General features: G+C 31.4%; 2 protein-coding genes across 3 annotated transcripts; one reads left to right on the top strand and one right to left on the bottom strand.

Annotated features, from left to right (window-relative positions):
• Nucleotides 1-14,930: 14,930 nt before the first annotated feature.
• On the top strand, nt 14,931-16,230 carry LOC110636518 (transcription factor MYB59-like). 2 transcript variants are annotated; one of them, XM_021786251.2, is made up of 3 exons: nt 14,931-15,132; nt 15,228-15,357; nt 15,477-16,230. In XM_021786251.2, the coding sequence occupies exons 1-3, from the start codon at nt 15,012-15,014 to the stop codon at nt 15,961-15,963; spliced, it is 738 nt and encodes a 245-aa protein (XP_021641943.1). In that variant the 5' UTR covers nt 14,931-15,011; the 3' UTR covers nt 15,964-16,230. The 2 variants fall into 2 exon arrangements, with proteins under 2 accessions (XP_021641943.1, XP_021641942.1); XM_021786250.2 differs by having other exon boundaries at nt 14,959-15,161.
• Nucleotides 16,231-20,294: 4,064 nt separating this feature from the next.
• On the bottom strand, nt 20,295-21,604 carry LOC110636510 (aquaporin TIP1-2). Its single transcript, XM_021786239.2, has 3 exons — nt 21,387-21,604; nt 21,030-21,280; nt 20,295-20,896 (listed from the first exon to the last, which is right to left on the bottom strand). The coding sequence occupies exons 1-3, from the start codon at nt 21,517-21,519 to the stop codon at nt 20,522-20,524; spliced, it is 759 nt and encodes a 252-aa protein (XP_021641931.1). The 5' UTR covers nt 21,520-21,604; the 3' UTR covers nt 20,295-20,521.
• Between the last annotated feature and the right edge of the window lie 432 nt (nt 21,605-22,036).

Below are 22,036 nucleotides of genomic sequence, written 5' to 3'. Positions count from 1 at the left end.
TCATGCCTTAATTCCAAACAAGATACTTCACGTGTTCATTCTCCTTAATATAATCATATATACTGTCCATAGCTTTCTAAACTTCAACCTCAAATTACCCATCAGCAACAATTTCATCTATTGAATCTCAACCATAAATAGTACTTCCTCCAGCTCATAGTTTAAAACAGTTGCAAGCCTTAGTAGCTAACTCAATTTAACTCCTGTCATTACTCTGTTCGTCCTTTCATACTTAATACTAGGTATGCACTTACTGTCATTCTCATATCAGGAAATTATGTATGAATTTGTGCCTACTAAACTCTCAATAACTAGGTCTCCTTGACTCAGTTTTTGTTCCTTATATAACCTTCTAGAACCAAAAGCACAAGCTAAACTTGAAAAGAAAGAAAATATCCTCTTATATTCAACTACACCCGATTGTCATATTATAACGTTTCACCTAAGTTTCTTGGTCTTTATCTCCAAATTTCATCATCTCCTAGCACAATTATGCTCTACCTATAAGTTATCATCTGCATAAACCCTTTACCGTACAATTTTCCTTCTTGACATAATATTTTATAATTTATTAACTTTACTTATACTCGACCTATGATTCATATCTATCATCGTTTTTATTGTGCCCTTAACTTTTGTTGATTCCTGAAAGATTTCTCTCACTAATAAATTCTTCCAACACTAATTCCACCCTTATCTAGGGTCATTAATTTGATCCCTTAGACTGACTTTTATTCAACTTACTGCTTACTAACTTCTCTTTCTCTACCTATTTAGGTAGTCCGCAATACCATCGCACACCTTCTAACATTTACTCATTATTATTGTATTCCATACCTCCATCACTTTTCTCACTAATGTGATCCCATTTTGGGTTTTCCATCCTTGTCATTCTCCTTGCCAAGAATAACACTTAGCCTATCCTATATCTTAACTTTGTTCCTTTTATTATGCGCTCTTTAGGTTGTCCTTTCATTTATTTCCTTTGTCTTACCCAAAATAGAACTTGACTATTCTATCCCTGGTTCCATTCTTCTTCCTAACATAATAGATGTACTTGCTAACTATATCTTTCGAGTCTCTATCGCGTTATCATATGTCTGTGCTACTCAGATTTGGTCCTTTGACCACTCTAGCTAGTACTTCCACTAGTATTTAGATTATATTGCATCTGCAATCAATTGCCCAAACTTTCATTCTGCACTTTCTTTATCCATTGGCCTTCTGTGATTTATCTTCGCTAATTTATTACTCTTAACACTATTATAATTAGATTATACTATTGTTTTGAATAATTTGAAATTAGAAAGGAACTCAGCAAATTACAGTCATACTTTTATTGTATGATCTCTATTCTTATCCTTTAACTTACATAATACCCTTACTACCTCGAGAACTGATTCTGCAGTAATTTTATTTATTATTATTTTTATTATTATTATTATTATTATTTTCCATGTTTACTCAATTCCAAAACTTAAGATTTCGGGCACCCAAACCCGTCATCCAATTCAAAGGATTTACATCCATCGTGATCTGATTATATATGATTCCTATAATGGAACTTGTATCCTCTCCAGGATACCCGAGCCAACTACTCTCTACCACACTCTACAGTCCCATCTGGGACACTATTCCATAAGTCATCATTATCAGTAATAACCTTCGATCCATTCTGAAAAGATAGGACTATATCCTAACTTGCTGCAACAAAGGTACTACATCTACCACCTTGCCAGAACCATGTCAAGTTAATGACTCTTTTATCATATCATAGCTCTATAAATCATCAATTCATAGTTTCGACCTTCTCTAGGTAGTAGAGTTGTACTTTATTCCATACTGATACACACAAGGTATACTATTCTCACTCTATAAGTGTCACCTTTACTTTGCAACTAGTCCGAAACCTTTGGTCTGATGGCAACTCTTGATGAAACTCTAGCTCATGCTGGGGTTACTGAGTCACTGACTCTAGTTATCTCCCAACTGTGACCTTTCAATATTCTAACTCTAAACTCTTAGCCAGGAGTTCTCAACTCCTCTGCAAATATAGAACTGCGTTCGCATAATCGTACCAAAGCAGAAGCCATCTCAAACTCCTCATTATGGAGCACCACGGGGATGCACGCACTCTACACAATAATCTCATGTCGCATCAGAATCTGCAGCTTACAGAGCAGACATCGAGAACAGTGTATAGGTACTACGATACGTCCTGACAGACTAGGTCTCCTAATTTCTTATCTCTCCTGAATCTTCTATTATAACAAACTTATTACATTGGGTCATCTCGATGTTGCGCGATGAGTGGTATCCTCATCCTTATCTAGGGCAACCTGTACTTTTAAGACTCACTTTTATGTACTCGTGTCTTACACGAAATGGGCACACCATTTAAACCCATACTGACAAAAATATAACATTTCTTGGAGTACGTATCCTCATGATAGATCTCACATGTCTACTAACTCTATTTCACATTTCTGTGTACTCCACGAAAATCAAGACACTAACTGAGGTAATCTTATATTTCCCGAGGTATAACGTAGAATCTAGAAACAAAGAATTACAGAAAAAGACGAAACAGAATCCTATACTCCGCATGTGACTCATAGTAGACTCTTCCCAACACTTAGATAATTTTTCCCTATGAATCTGGAGCCTAAGCTCTGATACCACATTTGTCACGACCCAACCTATGGGCCGGACCGGCACTAGGACCTGGGCCAGCCTAAAGCCCCCGAGGCCCGTAGTAAGCCTAACTGTTCATTAACCCAACTCTAAGGCCCATTTGGGCCCAATTTCAATATAACCATCAGAGTGCGTCCGGCCATAAAAATGCACTTTCCAACGGGGAGTTTTTGACTCACCCGACCTGTAAACACAATATATAGTCATTTGGGGAGCTCAGCTCACCCTCCACATACTCATCAACATAAAAATAAATGGGAGCTCAGCTCCCTCATCCAATCCATCAAACATGCATAGCATATTAAGTTTACAGGTCCCAAAATAATAATTTAGTTTACAGACCCAAATCAAATAAACATTTCTAACACATGCGGAAATTCTAAAATTTAACAAGTTTATACAAGCGGTAATAATTGACCTGCGAGGGAGAAAGCAGGTTAACCTCAAAAAATATCCTCCTGTGGCCTGTAAAAATTTTTGAACAGGAGTGAGCATTCGACTTAGAGAGTAAAATATCAATTTTAACCATAATCCCTATAACTATCTAAAACTAATGCACCCTGTAGAGTGAAATGCAACATCAACAACATTTTCACATCATAGCATCAAAAAGGTAATTTGGAGCACTCAAACACCCTATAGTATCAATCATAACATATGGGGTGATCCCTATCTGACTCTCTTAAATCCAACTGGTGCCGTGAATTACTCAAGCTCGAACTTCCACATAATAACCAAATACAGGGTCCCAGCGAATTAATCAAGCCGAGACTACCACTCGAACGATCGAGTCAATGAATTACTCAAGCCGTGACTACCCGTCCTATCCATAGTCCACACCACATCACACGCACGCCAACGCACGCTTTGCTCCAAATTACCACAACAACATCCGTGGCACATCAACAGTTATGAATGCAACATAAATCGTGCCTAGAGTTTAACTACATAAATATATGCATATAAGTGATGCATGGGCATTCTTGAACATATAATAATATCGAAATTACAATTAAAATTAATATTCTACTCACAGACTTGACGGTGGTCACTGAGGCGGCTGGGCGAAGGAAGAAGGCTGTCCCGGCTCACCTGACAATTTTTATTACAATCATTTAATAAATTTGACTCAATACAAACAAAGAAAAAGACCAATACGTCCTAAGTCGTGCCGAAAATCCGACAGAGTCTCCCCTATACCTAGGACCTACCCAACCTGCAAAAGAGCTCAAAACACACTTCTATATCCACAATCCATATATCCACAACTCAATCACATCACACAGCCCCTCCTGGGCCCATCAAATCAATCATTCATCACAATATGTAAAATTTCAATTTAGTCCTTATAATTGATCATTTTTGCAAAAACTGCTCAAATAAGCTCTAAAAATTAAAAAACTACGCTTGCGGTCCTTAGAAATATTACTAAGCTATTGCAAAAAGAATCGTAATTTTCTAAGCTACCACGAATATTTTATGGATTTTCAATCCTATTTAAGCACTAGAAAATTACGAAAAAGAAAGGTTCGGGTTTACCTTTGCCGATTCCGACTTCGGGAACGCGCTCGGGATGCCTGACAATGGTGGGGTAGCCAAAACCTCGATCCAATTCGGAGACTTTTCCGGTGGCTGATGCATGCGGCGTAAATTCACGATCCAGGACAAGCCGAATTTCCGCGAATTGAGGATACCTACACGAAGCCCAATAATAATATATAAAAAATCAGGGGTGTTACACTTCCCAAAACCCTAATTCTCCATCTTCAAAATTCCACAACTCATGTCAATTCATGTGAATTTCACTTTACTAACCACCCATACAACTTCATTTAGATTTAATTTCATATTCAATTCAATTAAGTAGCATCAAATCCTAATTTATTCTAGGCGGGCCGAATTTTTCTCCTCCAAAAACAAGCATGATTTTTCAATTTATCATCTTAAACTCTCACAATTATACTCAATTTCAAAGAAAGAAGAAGAGAGAAGGCTTGAAATACCACTTACCTCTATGAAGCTTTTACCAACTCCAATTCTCTTTAATTTTCTTCAAATTTCTTTCTCCCAATCTTCTTTCTAGAATTTTTATAAGGAAATTATGGGGTGAATTAGGGTTTTAAGAGCTCATAATATGTCATTAATGGTAGAAAGAAAAAGAAAAGAGAGAGGAGATGAAGGTGAGCCGGCCAACGGAAAAAGAGAAGATAAGAATTTGATTTTTAATTAACTATTATCCCTTTTAAGTTATAATTATCTCTATATTTCATAAATTAAAAATTAAATATTTAATTGTGTCATGCGTATGTCATTGATGATGTCATAATTCAAATTAATATTTGGAATTCATTTCTTTTCTTCTTTCCTTTCCCTACTCTCTTCATTTTTAATTCATTTTCATAATTTTAATTTCCTACATTTTAATAGACATTTAAGCCAAAAGTCATCTCTAAGGGTGAATTGACCATTTTGCCCCTTATCGATCTAATTAATTTTTCTAATGGCACTAGGTTACTCCTCGAACTCTAATTCAATGATTTGAGCTGGTACTCTATTCTTTTCTATGGTTTTCACATTACCATTAGTTTCGCAATTATTCCCAAGCTTAGAGTGTCACAGAGTCCCACACGAAATTAGGGTAGCAATTGAGCTCACAGTCACTTCTTGGTTCGGTCACTCATCGCGGGGACCTCAGCTCATTTAACCCATTATGCTTTGTTTTGTTTTTTTATTTCCATTTCACATTCATGTGACTTCTATTAATTTTTATTTATGGATTTTCTAGATGACACAGATATAGTTCTAGACATTCTGACTGTCCGGACAGACACTAGTCACCAGAACAGTAGATTGTATAGACTACTTAGTAGGAAGGTGTTACAATGTCCACCATCTCTAATGTAGACCAAAAATCTAATTAAGATTCCATAACGAGGGTTTAGTTTTTTTTTTTTTTAATTAGTAATTTTTCTTTTATAAAAATAAAAAAATAGAATATTATATTTTTACACAAATATAACTAACCACTTATAAAAAAATAATATAAAAAATTTGAAAGATTCAATAGTATTGATGAAGCTCGTAAATCAGCCAATAAGCGGACTGTATGCTCCACTCTTCGAATTAATTGTCTTTTTATTAGCCTCATTACATAAGCACCTAATTTAGATCTTTTATTGAAAGAAGGATATGCATCTTGTAGAGTACTCTCTAAAAAAAATGGTCTTAATAACTAAAACACATAAAAGCTGCATTAAAAGAGGGAAAAAAAAAAACCACACAAACTTAAGATCTACCAACAAGGATAGATCTAAAGATTTATTTACTCAAAATCTATCAATAATAATAAATCTGAAGAAATACGTTCAAAATTTATTCTAAACGAATAGAGATATGGAATTATTAAAAAAAATCAATAAAAAAAAGGAAGAAGAAGGATTATCATTTGTGAAAATACTCACCTATGGCCATTCAAAGAGGAGATAATAAAAGAAAAAAAAAGAAAAAGAAATGATAAAAAAATGGAGGGAAAGGAGAGTTTTCTAGATAGAAGGTAATTTGTAATTACTAATTTAATAATTTATTTTAGATAATTTCATATTATTTTCTAAAGAGTTAAATATCTCATAACTTTAGAAAATTTTACAATTAAGTCCTTAATTAATTTAACAGGTGAAAATAGTCCCTGTAAAATTACATTTTAGTGTCTAGATTTTTCAATATTATTTTTCAATTAAGTCCTACTTGATTTTACCTCTATTTTAATTTATCTCGTATAATCTTCATTTGTGCAACTCATTAAATCTCAAATGTATTGGCAATAAATATAATTATAATTCTGAACATAATTGGATGAATAAAACCATTTAATCTATCATCAATCTAATTGATTAATTATATTTATAAATCAAAATTCACATTTAGCAATATTATGATCACTAAAATATAAAAAAAAAAAAGTGATTTGACTGACCTCTTAGCAATAATTTTTTTTTAGTTCTTTTTATAAATATATTTTGATTTAGACATTTAAGTATTGAGTGTGTCTGCTATCAAATAATATTTATTAATGCTGCAGTGACTAACTCAACAAATAAGATTTCAATTCCTATTTGCAAATCTTACATAATTATACCTTGTACAAGGATTTAATAATCCTGGTTAGTAAAGAAATCATGGCTGGTAAAGAAATCATGGCTAGTAAAGAACTGTGGAACATTATCTTTAATTCACATAGAGTAATGAATCCTCTTTTATTCACTAAATGCCATCCATATATACCATATTCAATGATTGTCCCATATGCCATTCGTGATGAGGATAAAAGCATTATCAAAACACGTAGTAATCTCTATGTGAGATAATTAGTGATGTTAAGTCAAAGGAGCACTTACACAATTATCACATAAGTCTTTCTATAAACAAAAGTCATTTTTCATGTATGAAATTCTTGTATGAATCAATTCAGTGAATTTACTATATACGAGCACCCACATATTACATTTAACTATCTCGTTTATCTCAGTTTAAGGTGACAATTTTTTTACTTGATTTGTCAATTTGATTTGAATATATTTGGACTCCATTAATTAGGCTGAACCATTTAGATTTCATCCAATTAACTTTAATTCTTGTTGAGATTAAAAATTCACAAAGGGAAAAAAAAAAGTCTCATTTATGATAAATATGGCTCTATAATTCAAAGTGTGATCAACAAAGGAAAAAAAAATATACGCTTGCCAAACGAGCTAAACTTGGAGTTAAGCATCATATGATTTATGAAATAGAGTAACTATCTCAAATCCATAAAATAATTATTCTGGTTAAAAATTCAATTCAATTCTTGCAAAATCATAGTTTCCAAACAGGAGGATTATATCAAACTAATGACTTTCAAAATACAAAATCACAAGCTATGCAAACGCATAAACTATCTTTCTATTGTCCACTATAATCGTAAAATCATGTATTTAATTCTTTATAATAAAAAATAATTTATGATAATAGCTACAATTTAATTGGTACTAGAAAAACTAAGAGTCAATAGTCATTATATAAACCAAAGTCACTTTTGTTGTCCACTATAATTATAAAATTATAAAATTATGTACTTAATTTCTTATAATTAAAAAAATTGATAACAATAGTTAAGATTTAATCAATATTAGGAAAACTAAAAATCATAGTTATAAACTATATAATCAATATCATACATCAAAAAATCAAATTAATCATCTCATAATGTAAATAAAAGATACAATGTTCAATTAAAATTTTCTCTCAAACTTATAAAATAATATTTAAGTAATTAAACCATTAAAGGAAGATAAACAATAATTTTCACAAAAATCCCTATGGTAATTTTCATATTATAATAATTTATTGATATCTTATTAATTATTCTTTATATTTATTTTCAGTTAATTTATATTTATTTTTCATATTTATTTTTTTTTATATTTTCATGATTCTTTTTACGAACTTTTCTTAAAACATTTTAAATAAATTAAGTATAAATATACAGAAATTGCTATATATAATTATATTTTTATTCAATTAAATAATATACCAATAATGAATATATTTGAACAAAAGCCTAATTAAATAAATAAGTGAAAATAATTATTTTATAAACATGAAATATTATTCCATTTGTGAACCAAACAAAACATTAATTTCTTACTCTCTGCCCCACTTTATAAATTATGATGATGATAGTTATCTAAAGTCTTCATGGATGGCTGTGCTCCTATGTCATAAAGAAACAACAATAGGAAGAAAGTGATTTTTGTGACATAATTCTATTAAGCCAGGCATTATAGCTAAAATGTGTCTCAAGTTCTTCCCTGCAAGTTGCCATACAATTAAAATAGCCACACACTTGTTCTTCCATGATAAAGTTTCCTCACCTCTTTATCTTTTTTAAATTTGTGATAGGGCTCATAACCATTCAATATGGAAGACTTCCCAGCAGAAGGTGATGTAAGTCATCGCATTATCTTCAAAAATTCTCAAACTTTAATGCGATTAGACGTGGTGCAGGATATTCATGAGAATTAAGATAGAGATGGGTGCATTTAACTGTTTTTAGTACCCTTATTATCATCATCATCATCATCATAGAGCAAAAACAACAATATTCTGCAGCTAGGGGACAATTTTTGTGCATTTTCATTTCAGATTGGCTAAAAGTGACGTTTCAAGTTATTTGGAGGTCACTTTCTCAAAGGCATGAACCTCTAGGGAGAGAGTTGGAGAAGAAAAAAAGTATATAATATAAACAACTTATCTTATCAAGAAAGGACTTGGCCTGATCACTGACATCATTTTCTTGGAAAGTTATTGGTCTGTTTCATTATCTATGGAGTATCTTATGAATTTGGAAAATGGGGACATCCCATTTTCGAAATCTTTAATGCTGATCCTGCAATGAATTAATTCCAGGCATCACTTATTCCAGAGCTAGATCAACTTTTTTATTTGCAGAAGCAATAGTGCAAGAAAGTGACTCATGCTCCCAGTATTTTTTCTTGATCATTCCAGTAATGCTTATCACTATGGGCAATCTTCTTATGACCAACCACCAATATAAAAGAAAATAAAGAAGGAAGAAAAGCATTTCCACTTTAGATTCCATGATCATGGCCACAAAAAGTTAGGTTAATCACTAGGGATTTGAATTGTATATATTCTCGTAGAGAGTGTAATTATGGAATGGTCTCTCGTAGCGCCATCATCAAGATATGATAATTCTCTTGCTATCATTAGTAATTACAATATTCTTATTGTACTATAATATGGGCAGAGCAGTGGAGCTTGATCAATCACAAGCAAAAAAATTCCCATCTTTTCACACCCCAAAGAAATGGGATCTTGATGTATCGTATAAAGAAAAGAAAATGAGATCTTTAGTCAGCTTGGTGTGAGACAAGTCCCTCCCATACATAGTATGTATTATAAGAATGTTTGTTTCCTATATATAAGTTAATCCTTGATATTGAGGACAAAAATAAATGCTTCGCAAAAAAATATTTTTTTAAATAAATTTTACAATTTCTAATGTTTAAAATACTTAAGAAAATATGTTAATAAAAAATATTTTTTATTAAAAGAAAAATTAAATCATTTTAAAAAAAATAATTTTCTTTTTTTTAAAAAAAATTATTTTTTAAATTTTAATAATTTTATTAAAATATAAAAAAATATTTATATATATATAATATAAATATATATTATTAATTTAATATTATATTTAAATAATAAAAAATATTTATTATATATAAATTATTTTCTACTATCCAAAATGAATATTAACTTATCATGTCAGATGTAATATATTATCATCCAATTTATTATATTGTAGGACAGGAGATGAGGTTAGCAATGATGTATGGCTGCAGCAGCCATGTGGCATTCCTGTTAGAACCACAAAGCAAATATATAATGGCTTTATATATAAATTTAACTCCTAACTTTTATTAAAAATATTTAATGACACTTTTAATTTTAAAAATGTTACATTTTACTTTTTTTAACTTTTTGTAATTTAATAAATTTAAAAAAATTGAATATATAAATTAACTTTCACCTTTATTCTAAAAAAAAGTCTATTAACATAATTAAATTTTTATCCACACAACATAAAATTATTACCGATGCTGAATAAAGATATGGCTATATAATATTTTTTATATTCATATTTAATTTATTTAGATAAAAAATTAAAAATAAATTAAATTGAATTCTTCAACAAATAAAGGGACGAAATTGAATATTTTAAAAACAAACCCAAATAGCATTAATTATTATTAATGAAAATGGGAAAAATTTTAAAATAAAACTGTTTTTATTATAAACATTGAAAATGGTGAATCTCATATAGGTCTATCATAATCATCGATTATAATTTGTACATGCATGGTAATATTGAATAAATTATCCTAAGATGGGAATGTGTTTTGTACCCAGTTTAGTATGTAAAGAGTAAAAGGGATGGAGAGAATCCATCAGAAGAATTGGTGAGAAAAACCCCCAAGAGCCAAAACTGAATTCATCCTTCATAGTTCAAGTGGCTTTTGGTAAAGATTCAGTTCCAACCACAGACAAAAAGAAAAGGAGGGGAAAAAAAATAGCAATATGAAAATATCGCATATTTCAGTAGTAATTTTTTTTGTCATGTATAAAATTTTTAGAGATGAGAAATGGTATCAGAAAAACACTTGGTTATTTTTTTCTTAAAATATTATTCTGAATAATATTAAAATAATTAATTTTAAAAATTATTTTAATATTTTTATCATTAAAATTTAATAAATTTATTTTTAATAATTTTAATTAAAATATTTTAAAAAACATATTTCATAACAGTAACTGCAACAGCAATCCTAAACAGACCAAATACAAAAAGCATTAATGCAATCAATTTTCTAGACACAACTTGATTTCATTTTGGTGTAATAGAAAATTCATCGCAAAGTACTAGCATGAATATATATTTCTTAAATTTCTACCCATATATAATCAATTGGAGTGCCCACAAATTGGTGGTTTACACGTCACACTGGTTCATCTTTTTGGTTACTCTTTTCTATGTTCTGGCTCTGCTCCACTACAAGAACCCTTGAGTGCCATTATCGCATTTGTTTACTTATAAAAATGTTCTTAACCATGCTTGATTCAATGCTAACATCACCATTCTCCGCCACAAATTTAATGTTTGTTAGTATTATTAATATACAGGCACATGATGGCATATTCCACTTTAGATATATTATCAATTCCTTATCATTTTTGTTCCTAGTGCCACATTATGTTGGCTCCTATGGGGGATATGCTCTGACCCATCATTTTCCTTGGTTGCTGATATTTCCTGTTTAAAATCAAGTTAAATAGTTAACATTTAAATGGAGTTTAATGTAGTAGTTAAAGTGTCAACATTCGATTAAAGGGTAAAAGCCAAAATAATAACATACACTAAAACTAGATAGACCATAACATGGTAATATAGACCGAGCAAAAGAGTGCTCAGGCAACTTAGACCAAGTAAAAAAGGGTCTCGAGCAACTTTGACCAAGCAAAAGAAGACACATATGATTTAGACTGAGCAAGAGTACTCGATCGCGTGTAGCTGAACGGATAAACATAAAAGAATAAAGTGGCAATGCTTGCCCGATAACTCTAGTATCAACTGTACCGAGTATCAGTAGTACGAGTCAATGATAAAGCCGGATTTTTATGAGAGAATCTTAAGACATTAACCCAATATTCGATATTCAAGCAGATAGTTATAACGGCTAATTAGCCATTTGATATATAATATGAGAAATAACCATTAATTAGGTATACTTATTCTGTTAAAATTACTAAAGAACTCTCTACTTTCACTCTTTTACTCTCAATAACATATCTAACTTGAGCGTCGGAATAACTGACCAATAGGTTACGGAACTCACTATTTTTTTTTTTGTTTACAGGTTTACTCGACACTTTGAATAGTTTTCAGAGGTTCACAGCAGCATCAATTAATTTAGCTATATATATATTCGGATGCAGGACACCAACAACCTTAACAATAAGTGGATTAACAAACCAATGAATCCACATCACCCATCTTTCAAATTTTCTTCTATCTAATCAACCAGAAAACGAAAGCATCACAAGATTTTCTTTTGTGTTGATTTATGCTTCAACAAGCAATCATGATCAGATAGATTCATAATATTATAAAACACACTTGGCCATTGAAATTAATAAACACAAGCATAAAAGAAATCCCAAGAAAATTAATCACCATATATATGAAAAGAAGCATAAGAATAAAAGTAGAGAACAGAGAGGATGCTCCATAAATGCAGTGTGATGCTATATATATAAATACCCAAGAATTTGTTTTCTTTCAATGTTAAAATTACATGAGAGATCATGAATTTAAAGTACATCAACTTAGGCGGCTTTACATAAAGATAAGTGAATATATGGAAGCTAGAATAGCTTAAGATGAGCATAATCCAAGGCGGCTAAGGGAGAATTGGCTTGCAAAGACCAGCTTGTTGTAGCCATCTGGTGAACAACCAAGAGGATGAGGGTAAAGAAAAGCAACAAATCCTTACAGAAATTGTTTTATTATCGATTAATAATAATAATAATAATAATAATAATAATAATAAATTAACTCTATTTATAGTACTTATTATTTAAATTAGAATTAGAAAACCCTAATTCATATCTAATTAAAAATATAAGATAAACTAAAAAATAATAGCCTTAATAACTATAAATTTCCTAAATAATAATAAAAATACTTTTCTAAATAATAAAACTCCTAAATTTTCTAAATTTACATTGAAAATAATTCACTACAACAAAAGTTAAAATTAATAGTAAAAAATTTTATAGCCACATTAATTTTGTTGCTATAAAGTTAACGTATAGTAGCAGCATAAATAGTTACTATTAACGGTATATAAAAAAGTTATGGTATAATTATTATTTTGGCAGTAATAATTATTGCTGCCAATAACTTTTTTCTTGCAACAATCACAATTTTGTTGTAAAATAGTTGTGATTATAATTTTTTATTAACATGCAACAATTCTTATATTGTTACTATAAATTTATAGCAACAAATTTTATATTTATGGTAGAAAATTTTATACTTTTAGCAGAAATATATGAATTACTACATGTTGCTATTAAAAAATTATGGCAGTAGTTATTTTATAACAAAATTATGATTGCCACAAAAAAAAGTTACTAATAATAATAATTATTGCAACTAAAAGTTTATTAATGGTAATAACAATGAATAATAATTGATGCTATATTTTTTTTTATATACCATTAACGTTAATTGTTGATATTGCTGTTATATGTTAATTTTATAGTAGCAAAATTAATATAATTATAAAATTTTTTTCTGCTAATTTTAATATTTGTTGTAGTAATTCTTAAATTGTATCATGATGTTTATTTTTCTATATTGTAGGAAAATTTTAAATTTAATTTATTATGAATATATATATATATCATCACACATGTTGCAGTTTGAATTAATGGTTCCAATTTCTAGTTAGAATAATACTTAATTCCAAAGTTTGAGTCTTTTCACTTCCTTATTTGAAAATGGGAAAAAGGAATAATATCTGATTCCACCTTCAGTTTTTCTTACTCTTAAATAGTTCCTTCTTATTCCCTCTGCTTTACAAGTTTTGTCCTCTTCTTCTTTTTCTTTGCCTTTTACGTACTTCTAATGTCCATGACCTTATATTAATAAAGTCAAGGGGCAGCACCATCATTCCTTCCAATTGAATATAAGGGAAAACAGACCTAGTCTCTTCTATCAAGTTGTTCCCTTTTATCCAATCAAGTTTTGAGCTAGCCCTTTATTTTGAAATTATTTAAGTTTATGATTTAATTAGTGAGAATTAAAGCAGAAACTTTTGAGATACATAATCTTAATTAAAATAGCAGAATATATAACAGAGCTCTATTATATGAACAATTGAAACAAAAGCATGCATAGTAACTGTTGAATTTTAAATACATTTTCATAAATTCGAATTATGATTTGACTTGTAAAAGTTTGTGTTGCGACTCCATTAAAATATTTTATGAAATTTATAGTAATAATAGAGTATGATATGATATTATATATATATTTTTTGCCTACAGCCATATTATTGTGAGAAATTAGAAAAATATTTAGAAAAACACATAAAAATTAAGACTTAGAATTTTGTTTGATTGTATTTTACTTTTTTTTTATATATTTTTTCTTATGTACTCATAGAAATAATCCTTTCGATAGAACCATGTAAATTTTGTATCTATTTTTTTTATTTTTGTGATTGTATAATTATGTATGCATCTTATATTTTGTGTGCCTGTTTTAACACTATCAAGCATCTTTTATTGATCACTTAAAATTAAATTGTCAGAAGACGAACTAAAAAATTCAAAAAAAAAAAAAAATACTGCACAATAAATAAACAAATATTGGATGCTGATATTAAAACAAGGGAGGCTGATTATGAAAGTTACGTCTACAGATCGATCTCTTATTTTGGTTATTTCCTTATAATGGGTGACATCAGGGGCATTCGGTATCTTATCACAATATGAGCATGCGTGCACCAGATGTACGGTGAAGATGCAGAATGGGATATTTTAAAATAGAAAAAAATTATATAAAAAAATGATCAATAATATACGTACTGATATAAATACCACTAACGTACACACCTACATGTCCAAGCACAACAGAAAGTAGGTGTATCAAGCTCGGATCGAAGGAGGGAAAAAAAAAAAAAAAAAAAAGAATGAAAATGGCGCAAGAAGAATTCAGAAAGGGTCCATGGACTGAACAGGAGGACATTCTCTTGATCAACTTTGTGCACTTGTTTGGCGATCGGCGATGGGATTCCATCGCCAAAGTTTCAGGTTTGAAGGTGGCGGGAGGCAAATAATAGGTATGGTTATCTTGGGATGGGTGGTTTTGTAAAAGAGCCACCTTTAACCACCTGGTTTTGTTGTAGGTTTGAACAGAACTGGAAAGAGTTGCAGGTTGCGATGGGTTAATTATCTTCACCCTGGACTCAAAAGGGGGAAGATGACACCCCAAGAAGAGAGACTTGTGTTGGAACTTCATGCCAAATTGGGAAATCGGTTTGATAAATTCTCATAATTCTAGTTTATAAATATTTTTCCCGCATAATTGTAGCAAATTTTTATTGAATGGAAAATTTTCGTCAGTTAGCAGCTGATGGTAGACGATCATGTATCAGGTGGTCAAGAATTGCTCGCAAATTACCAGGCAGAACGGATAATGAGATAAAGAACTATTGGAGGACTCATATGAGGAAGAAGGCTCAAGAGAGGAAGAGAGCTATGTCTCCATCACTGTCATCTTCCAACAGTTCCCCTACATCAAACATTACTACAGTGAATTCATCAACTTTCCCAGAGACTGGAAAAGTAAGCTTTTATGATACAGGGGGGCTTGAATCATCACCTTCAGGGGGAAAAAATATAGGTGAGGCAGTGCAAGGAGGTGAAAAATGTTACCCAATTGATGATATATGGAAAGATATTGAAAGCACTACTATTGAACCAGTTTATGATGGGTTCAGTGAAGAGGGTTGCAATTTCTCCTGTCTTTCAATCGCATCTCCATCATGGGAGTATTGTTCAGACACACTGTGGAGAATGGATGAAGAGGAGAGTAAGATGTTTCTCCCCTATGAGTATGGGACAGTGTTTTTAACTGGCTAATCAGAAATTCTTTATTTATATTTCTTCATAGAAGTCAAGTTTCTCTGAGGAAGCTCTAACCTGTATGGTATGGGTTTCTCTATGCTTTCTGATGTGTAATCATCTTATGCATAATCTATGTCCCTGTGTTTGTGTGTTTTCACTTTTCAGAGAGGAAGAGAGAACCTTAACAAATCTCCTGTGAGGAGATTGTTATGTTCAATGATGTATGATATAGCTTTTAAGTTTTAATGTTGGAATGAAGCTGGTGCAACATTAAAATCCCAATATCTTTTGATCGCACACACACACACAAAGAAAGTACAAATATATATGCATAAATTCATAGGATACAATATTTCATTTCATTATTTTTGCAGAAAAACCATGCGGATCCCCAGAATTTAAGCCTTCTTGGAAGTGAATTATGTGAATATGGCACCAGTTATACTTTCAATAAAGTATGTCATTAACTAGCTATTGCTTGATTGTGGAAATAAAGTAGATGGATTGATATTTAATGCATTAATCAGGACAGATCTGCTTGTTAAATTCAGAATAATTAAGCACAAGGTCTGCTGTGGACAAAATCATAAAAGATTCTACTTTGTTAGGGAATGTTTTCTTTGTTATCTTCCAGAAATAAGATATATAATAGCTTAGTGATTAGCCGTAAAATCCATTATATCTATTTAACAAGTTATTATTTGTACCTGTTGTGCATTTGCATTCTTTTGTCCAATGAAAAAGCTCATGCATGAAAAAAAATGGATAAAAAATGGAAGAAAGTAAAGGAAAAAATTAATTAATGCTCTCATTTAGTCAATTGTATGATTCTGACATGAAACTTTCACCAAAAATGGTCTCTCAACACCACCAATGCTATTAGTTAAAGAAAAAAAAACACCACTACTGTTAACAAGGCACTAGCAAGACTATCCAATCCCTAAGGAAGAAGAAGACAAAGTACCTAAGGCTAGGTATTGCACTTATGAATATTTAATAATTTATATCTCAAATTCTACCATTGGAAATGGCCTGTGACTATTATTAAATGCAAAGAAAACTAAAAATCATTGGGTTTTTCAGGTTTTCAAAAGTGCGGCATATATCAGATAGACATACCATTCCATTTAATTAAATTGTACTTTGCCATCGTTAATTTGGCTCAACAACACAGTGGGAGGTTTCTTCAATTATCTATAATGTATTCCTGTATTTTACTCCGATGGTTTGGACTATTCATGGGATTATTTTAGCTGGAAACTGTAGAATTGATAATTTAATTTTTTTTAGTGTGCTTATTTAATATGAAGATTTAAAATAATTATATAATCATACATAGTTCAATGAATAATATAGATTTTAATTCAGAGGATATGGTTCGTATGATTGTAAGAACTCTCAACTAACAATAACATATTCTTGAAATTTGCTTATATAACTCTTAAGAAGAAAGATCATGTCCGTAAATTTTGTTGAAAATTTGGCAGAATTTTTCTTAAAAAGTGGTATTCCCCAATTATAGACTGAAAAGATGGATAAAGAGAGAAGAAAATTATTAGAATTACTACTCAAAATCTTAGTGGGATTCGGAGAGAAACATTTTCCTAATTTGAGTGGAAGAAATAATCCTCAATAGGATGAAGGAACATTTTCTATATTAAGTAGAACTCTTATTTTATTATTATTTCTAAATTGAGTGAGACTCCTAATCAGATTAGGATTTAGGAAATTAACACAATAATAGGAGAATGGTGGAAAAGTTATTTGGCTTCGTCCATAGGGAGTGGTTTTATCCATGGAGAGTGGCTTTACCTATGGAGAGGGGTTGTCGCCCATTATATAGAGGGTTTTGCCAATTGCTAAAAATTTGGCTTTGCCCATTAATGAGAGGCATTTGCCCATTGTAGTGGAGAGAGGTTTTCGTCTAAAGTAGAAAAAAAAAACATAAAATTCAAGAGAAATGGATTATTGTCCATTAGTGAGAAGGCTCTTGCCCATGTATAATTGAAGACTGGTGTAGTAGTTGTAATAGTAAATATATTGGGTTTTATCTAAAGGAAACTAAAAAGATTAACTAATGTATTTATTATGAGCATTGAGTAATCTCTTGGGCATAATTGAGTTGATGGATGGTATAGTTTGAACTTGTAATTGATAATTATATTTGTTGATGATAGTGGAAGATGGCATGCCCATGGATGTAGCTCTATGTTGAGAGGGTGAACCACGTAAATATTGTTATTTTGTGTGTTTATTTTGTTTCTTTGCAGTTTACACGCTTCCGCGAAGCACAACAAAAATTGAACTAGGAAGCTTGACTATTCCCCCAAATCGATGGAAATTATAGGATGAATTTAAAATAGGCATGGAAATAATCTCTACAATTCCCACATGATTCCAACCCTATAATATATGCACATTAATTCCTAGCCTAATTTACAAAGTATAATCCCCAAATCTTAGCTCCAATCAAGCTGGAACATACATATCATAAGTATCTAGTTTGCTAGAAATGTCATCGATTCGAATGATCACCAAAAGAGGACAATGTTGTTAAGAGATCTTCCTACAGAGCATACTGCGAAGAAGAATCAATAGGTGCATACAGGAGAATGATAATACAATAGAAGTTGGATTAGGTTAGAGTTCCTCTGAGAATGATCCAACATTGTGAGATACTAATAGTGTCTCTTTTGAAGGCTTGCTTATCCCAATTGATTAGAATACACTTTGAGTTCCACTGTTAATTACACTGCTTTGAAGTGCCAATTCTACTGGGATTGCAATTGGGTGGCTTAATTGTTAGTCATCTGCCTTTATAGTTCATAGGATAGTGGATGAATTATCTATTTTGACGGTCACTAAGAGAATTGAACCTTTGACTTTCTCCCCATCCATGTGCTGGTCTTAACATTTAAGTAAATCATCTTTGGCAGGGATGGTGTAGGGACTCACAAGCCCTAGTTTTAATGGAGTTGGAGCATATACATGTTAACAGTTTCCTGGTAGGTCCTCCACCCGCTTCTTAAAATATGTCCTCTTTTTTTTTTTTTTTTCTAAGTTAAAATCTGTACTTGGATTACTTGATATACACACACAAATTAATTAATTTTTTTTCAAAATGTCATCTAAGTTTCAAAAGTAATAATTGTCTTGAAGTGTATAAATCAAGAAAGAAAAAAAAAAAAAGAATGAAGGTCAAGATTGCTAGTGAGATGATTATATTCTTTCCTCACTATAATAAATTTAGACTTTAACAATACTTTTTTAATATCAACTTTATATTATATTAAAGTAATAAATAACATCAATGTAGACATCAAAATTATAAATGAAGTAAAAAAATATATATATATACAACAATATACAATGTTATCCTACGAAATTATTGTTAAAACCTTTAGGTTAAGAGATTTATACACATTGCTGATAATTCATATCAACAGCATATTTTAAATTTTAAAATATAGATTTATTGTAGTGCATGATGTGAAAAAAATTTCCAATCCCTCCTGTTTGATGATTTCACAGATATTTGCAATTATCAATTTTTATCACTGCCTTCATATTTTACCCATCATTCAACAGAAAATTCATCTGCATATGGATTTTATCTACTGCATGGAATCATTCTCTCTAAATTCATTCATCTTATCATTTGGAACTCTTTGTATCAGGTTAGGCTTGTGATCTACCCGTTCCTTTGGTTCATTCTTTACCCGCATTCCCTAATGCAACAATGGTCGAACCTGGGTAAACACCATGAGAAGAAGTGAAATTTTTTTTTTCAGCTTTAATATATATATATATATATATATATATATATATATATATAACTTACATTCATGTTCCCATCTCCAAGTTCCTTGCATAAAATAAATAATTAGTTAACTATAAAACTTAGATGTAGAAACTATTTTTCTAATAAAATAAAACTTCTAGTACTATTTTGTTAATAAAACAAAATTTTAAAGACTAAATTATTTTAATTAAAAAACAATTAATAGAATTAACGGTCAATTTAGATGGCAAAATTAATTTGTTAATATAATTAAACTTTGAGATCAAATTGTTACTCAAAAACATATTAAGGACTAATATGTAAATTTTGCTATACCTCAAAAACTTAATTGTAAATTGCCTTAAAACTTAATATTTATATTTTTTTATATAATTAATTCTTATTGATATTCAAACATGAGATCTTACCATTCTAAATATGACTGCATATCACTAAGCTAAAGTAGCTTTAATTGATAATTGAAGTTTTGTATTATTGATTGATCATGTTGAAATATATATTGGAAAACTGGCCTGTATAGTCAATAGTAACTTGGTTGATCATAGGAGAGCAAAAGAAAGGAGCGGAGGAATTGTTGGGATTAGGAAATGGACATGTGAAAGAGAACAAAATTTAACTGATTGGAGAATCTAAAGAGAAATTAAACAAGGTTACAGGAATCAACAGTTGACAAGAATTACTTGAACCACATACAAACAACACCAACAGCACAACAATCAAACCAAAGTAAGAGATCCACCCAACTTTCAACCTTTTCTCTCTGAAGAATTCTTAAAAATCTGCAGAGGGAAACTGTTCATGCGTACTTGGGCTGATGAAGAAGACCTCATAAACAACGGCAGCAATGCCAGCGCCGAGGAATGGACCTAACCAGTAGACCCAGTGGTTATCCCATGTCCAGCTGACCACTGCTGGCCCAAATGAGACTGCTGGGTTCATGGATGCACCATCGAAGGCACCACCAGCCAAGATATTGGCACCCACGATGAAGCCAATTGCAATGGGTGCAATGATCCCTATGTCACCCTTCTTTGGGTCTACGGCTGTTGCATATACAGTGTACACCAAACCAAAGGTCATGACAATCTCGAAAACAAGTGCATTCCCTGCACCAACTCCAGATGATAGGGCAAAAGCAGATGTTTCCTAAACATTTATGCAAAATCAACCACATTAATGTTGCAGCCACTATTCAAAAAAAAAACTTTTTTTTTGACAAAATCTTTTAAAGAATCAAATAATTAATATGATTATTAGGTTAAAGGAAGGGGTTTATTACCCATCCACCAGTAGCAAACTTAAGAAGCAGGCAGGCAACCACAGAACCAAGCAATTGAGCAACCCAGTAGAGAACACTTCTGATCAATGTTATGTGGCCACCAACAAAGGCACCAAAAGTAACAGCAGGGTTTACATGCCCACCGGAAATATTAGCACCTACTGAAACCGCCACGAACAGTGCAAATCCGTGAGCCAGAGAGGCTGCTACTAGGCCGGCCGGTGTTGTTGACCCATTATCGGTCAGCTTGTCTGCCAAAAATACGAAGACAGCATTATTAATTGGATTAAAAAAATAGAGCAATATTAAGAAACTAAGAAAGATTAGAAAAATAAATGAAGCTATCTAGGCTCTTACTGAATGCCATGCCAGAGCCTTCACCGGCAAAAACAAAAATGAGCATTGAAATGAACTCTGCAAGAGCTGCCTTCAGGGCATCTGGTTGGCTAGCCTCCGCCGGAGATCCTATTGCAATGCTAGTAATTGCCATTGTTTCCAAATTTTAGTCTAGCTTTGAGATCGAGCTCTTCTGCTTTTAAAGCCAAAATATATATATATATTTTTTTTTCCTCTGCTTCTTGTTTCTAAAGCTCAGTAACATATATAGGGGCTCTGATCTAACCGTTCATAAACCGAAACAGCCGGTTTCTATCCGGTCACAGCTTAGCTTCTTCAACGAGGGAAAAAATTAAGGATGGCTATACTGGTAGCGACCTGTTCTTCCATAGTAAGCGAGCCTCCCATTTATTCCAATGGTGCCACGTGTATACATGATGTGACACAGACCGGCCAATCGGAAGGGGGAGAAATCCTCAACAACCCGACCAATGGAGGTGGCGTCGTGGGCCCTTCCATTGATTGTTGAGTGTTTTCGCTTACCGACCAAGCAAGGGACTTGTTTGTATTTATGCTGATGTGGACAATAGTGGTTAGCTTAGGAATGCACTAATTAAGCTTAATTGGTTTTGTTTAATTTTGGTTTGGTGGAGATCATAAATAAATAGAAA

Source organism: Hevea brasiliensis, chromosome 1 (genome assembly GCF_030052815.1).
Source record: "Hevea brasiliensis isolate MT/VB/25A 57/8 chromosome 1, ASM3005281v1, whole genome shotgun sequence".
Lineage (NCBI taxonomy): Eukaryota > Viridiplantae > Streptophyta > Magnoliopsida > Malpighiales > Euphorbiaceae > Hevea > Hevea brasiliensis.
The sequence above is the reverse complement of the archived record's forward strand: the minus strand, read 5'-3'. Positions and strand labels throughout refer to the sequence as shown.

Excerpts from the sequence above, each read along its gene's own strand:
- LOC110636518 (XM_021786251.2), top strand. The coding sequence starts at position 15,012 with ATGAAAATGGCGCAAGAAGAATTCAGAAAGGGTCCATGGACTGAACAG. Across the intron at positions 15,133-15,227 it reads TTCCATCGCCAAAGTTTCAG|GTTTGAACAGAACTGGAAAG; the intron begins GTTTGAAGGTGG and ends GTTTTGTTGTAG. Across the intron at positions 15,358-15,476 it reads CATGCCAAATTGGGAAATCG|GTGGTCAAGAATTGCTCGCA; the intron begins GTTTGATAAATT and ends ATCATGTATCAG.
- LOC110636510 (XM_021786239.2), bottom strand. The coding sequence starts at position 21,519 with ATGGCAATTACTAGCATTGCAATAGGATCTCCGGCGGAGGCTAGCCAA. Across the intron at positions 21,281-21,386 it reads AGGCTCTGGCATGGCATTCA|ACAAGCTGACCGATAATGGG; the intron begins GTAAGAGCCTAG and ends TATTTTTGGCAG. Across the intron at positions 20,897-21,029 it reads AGTTTGCTACTGGTGGATGG|GAAACATCTGCTTTTGCCCT; the intron begins GTAATAAACCCC and ends ATAAATGTTTAG.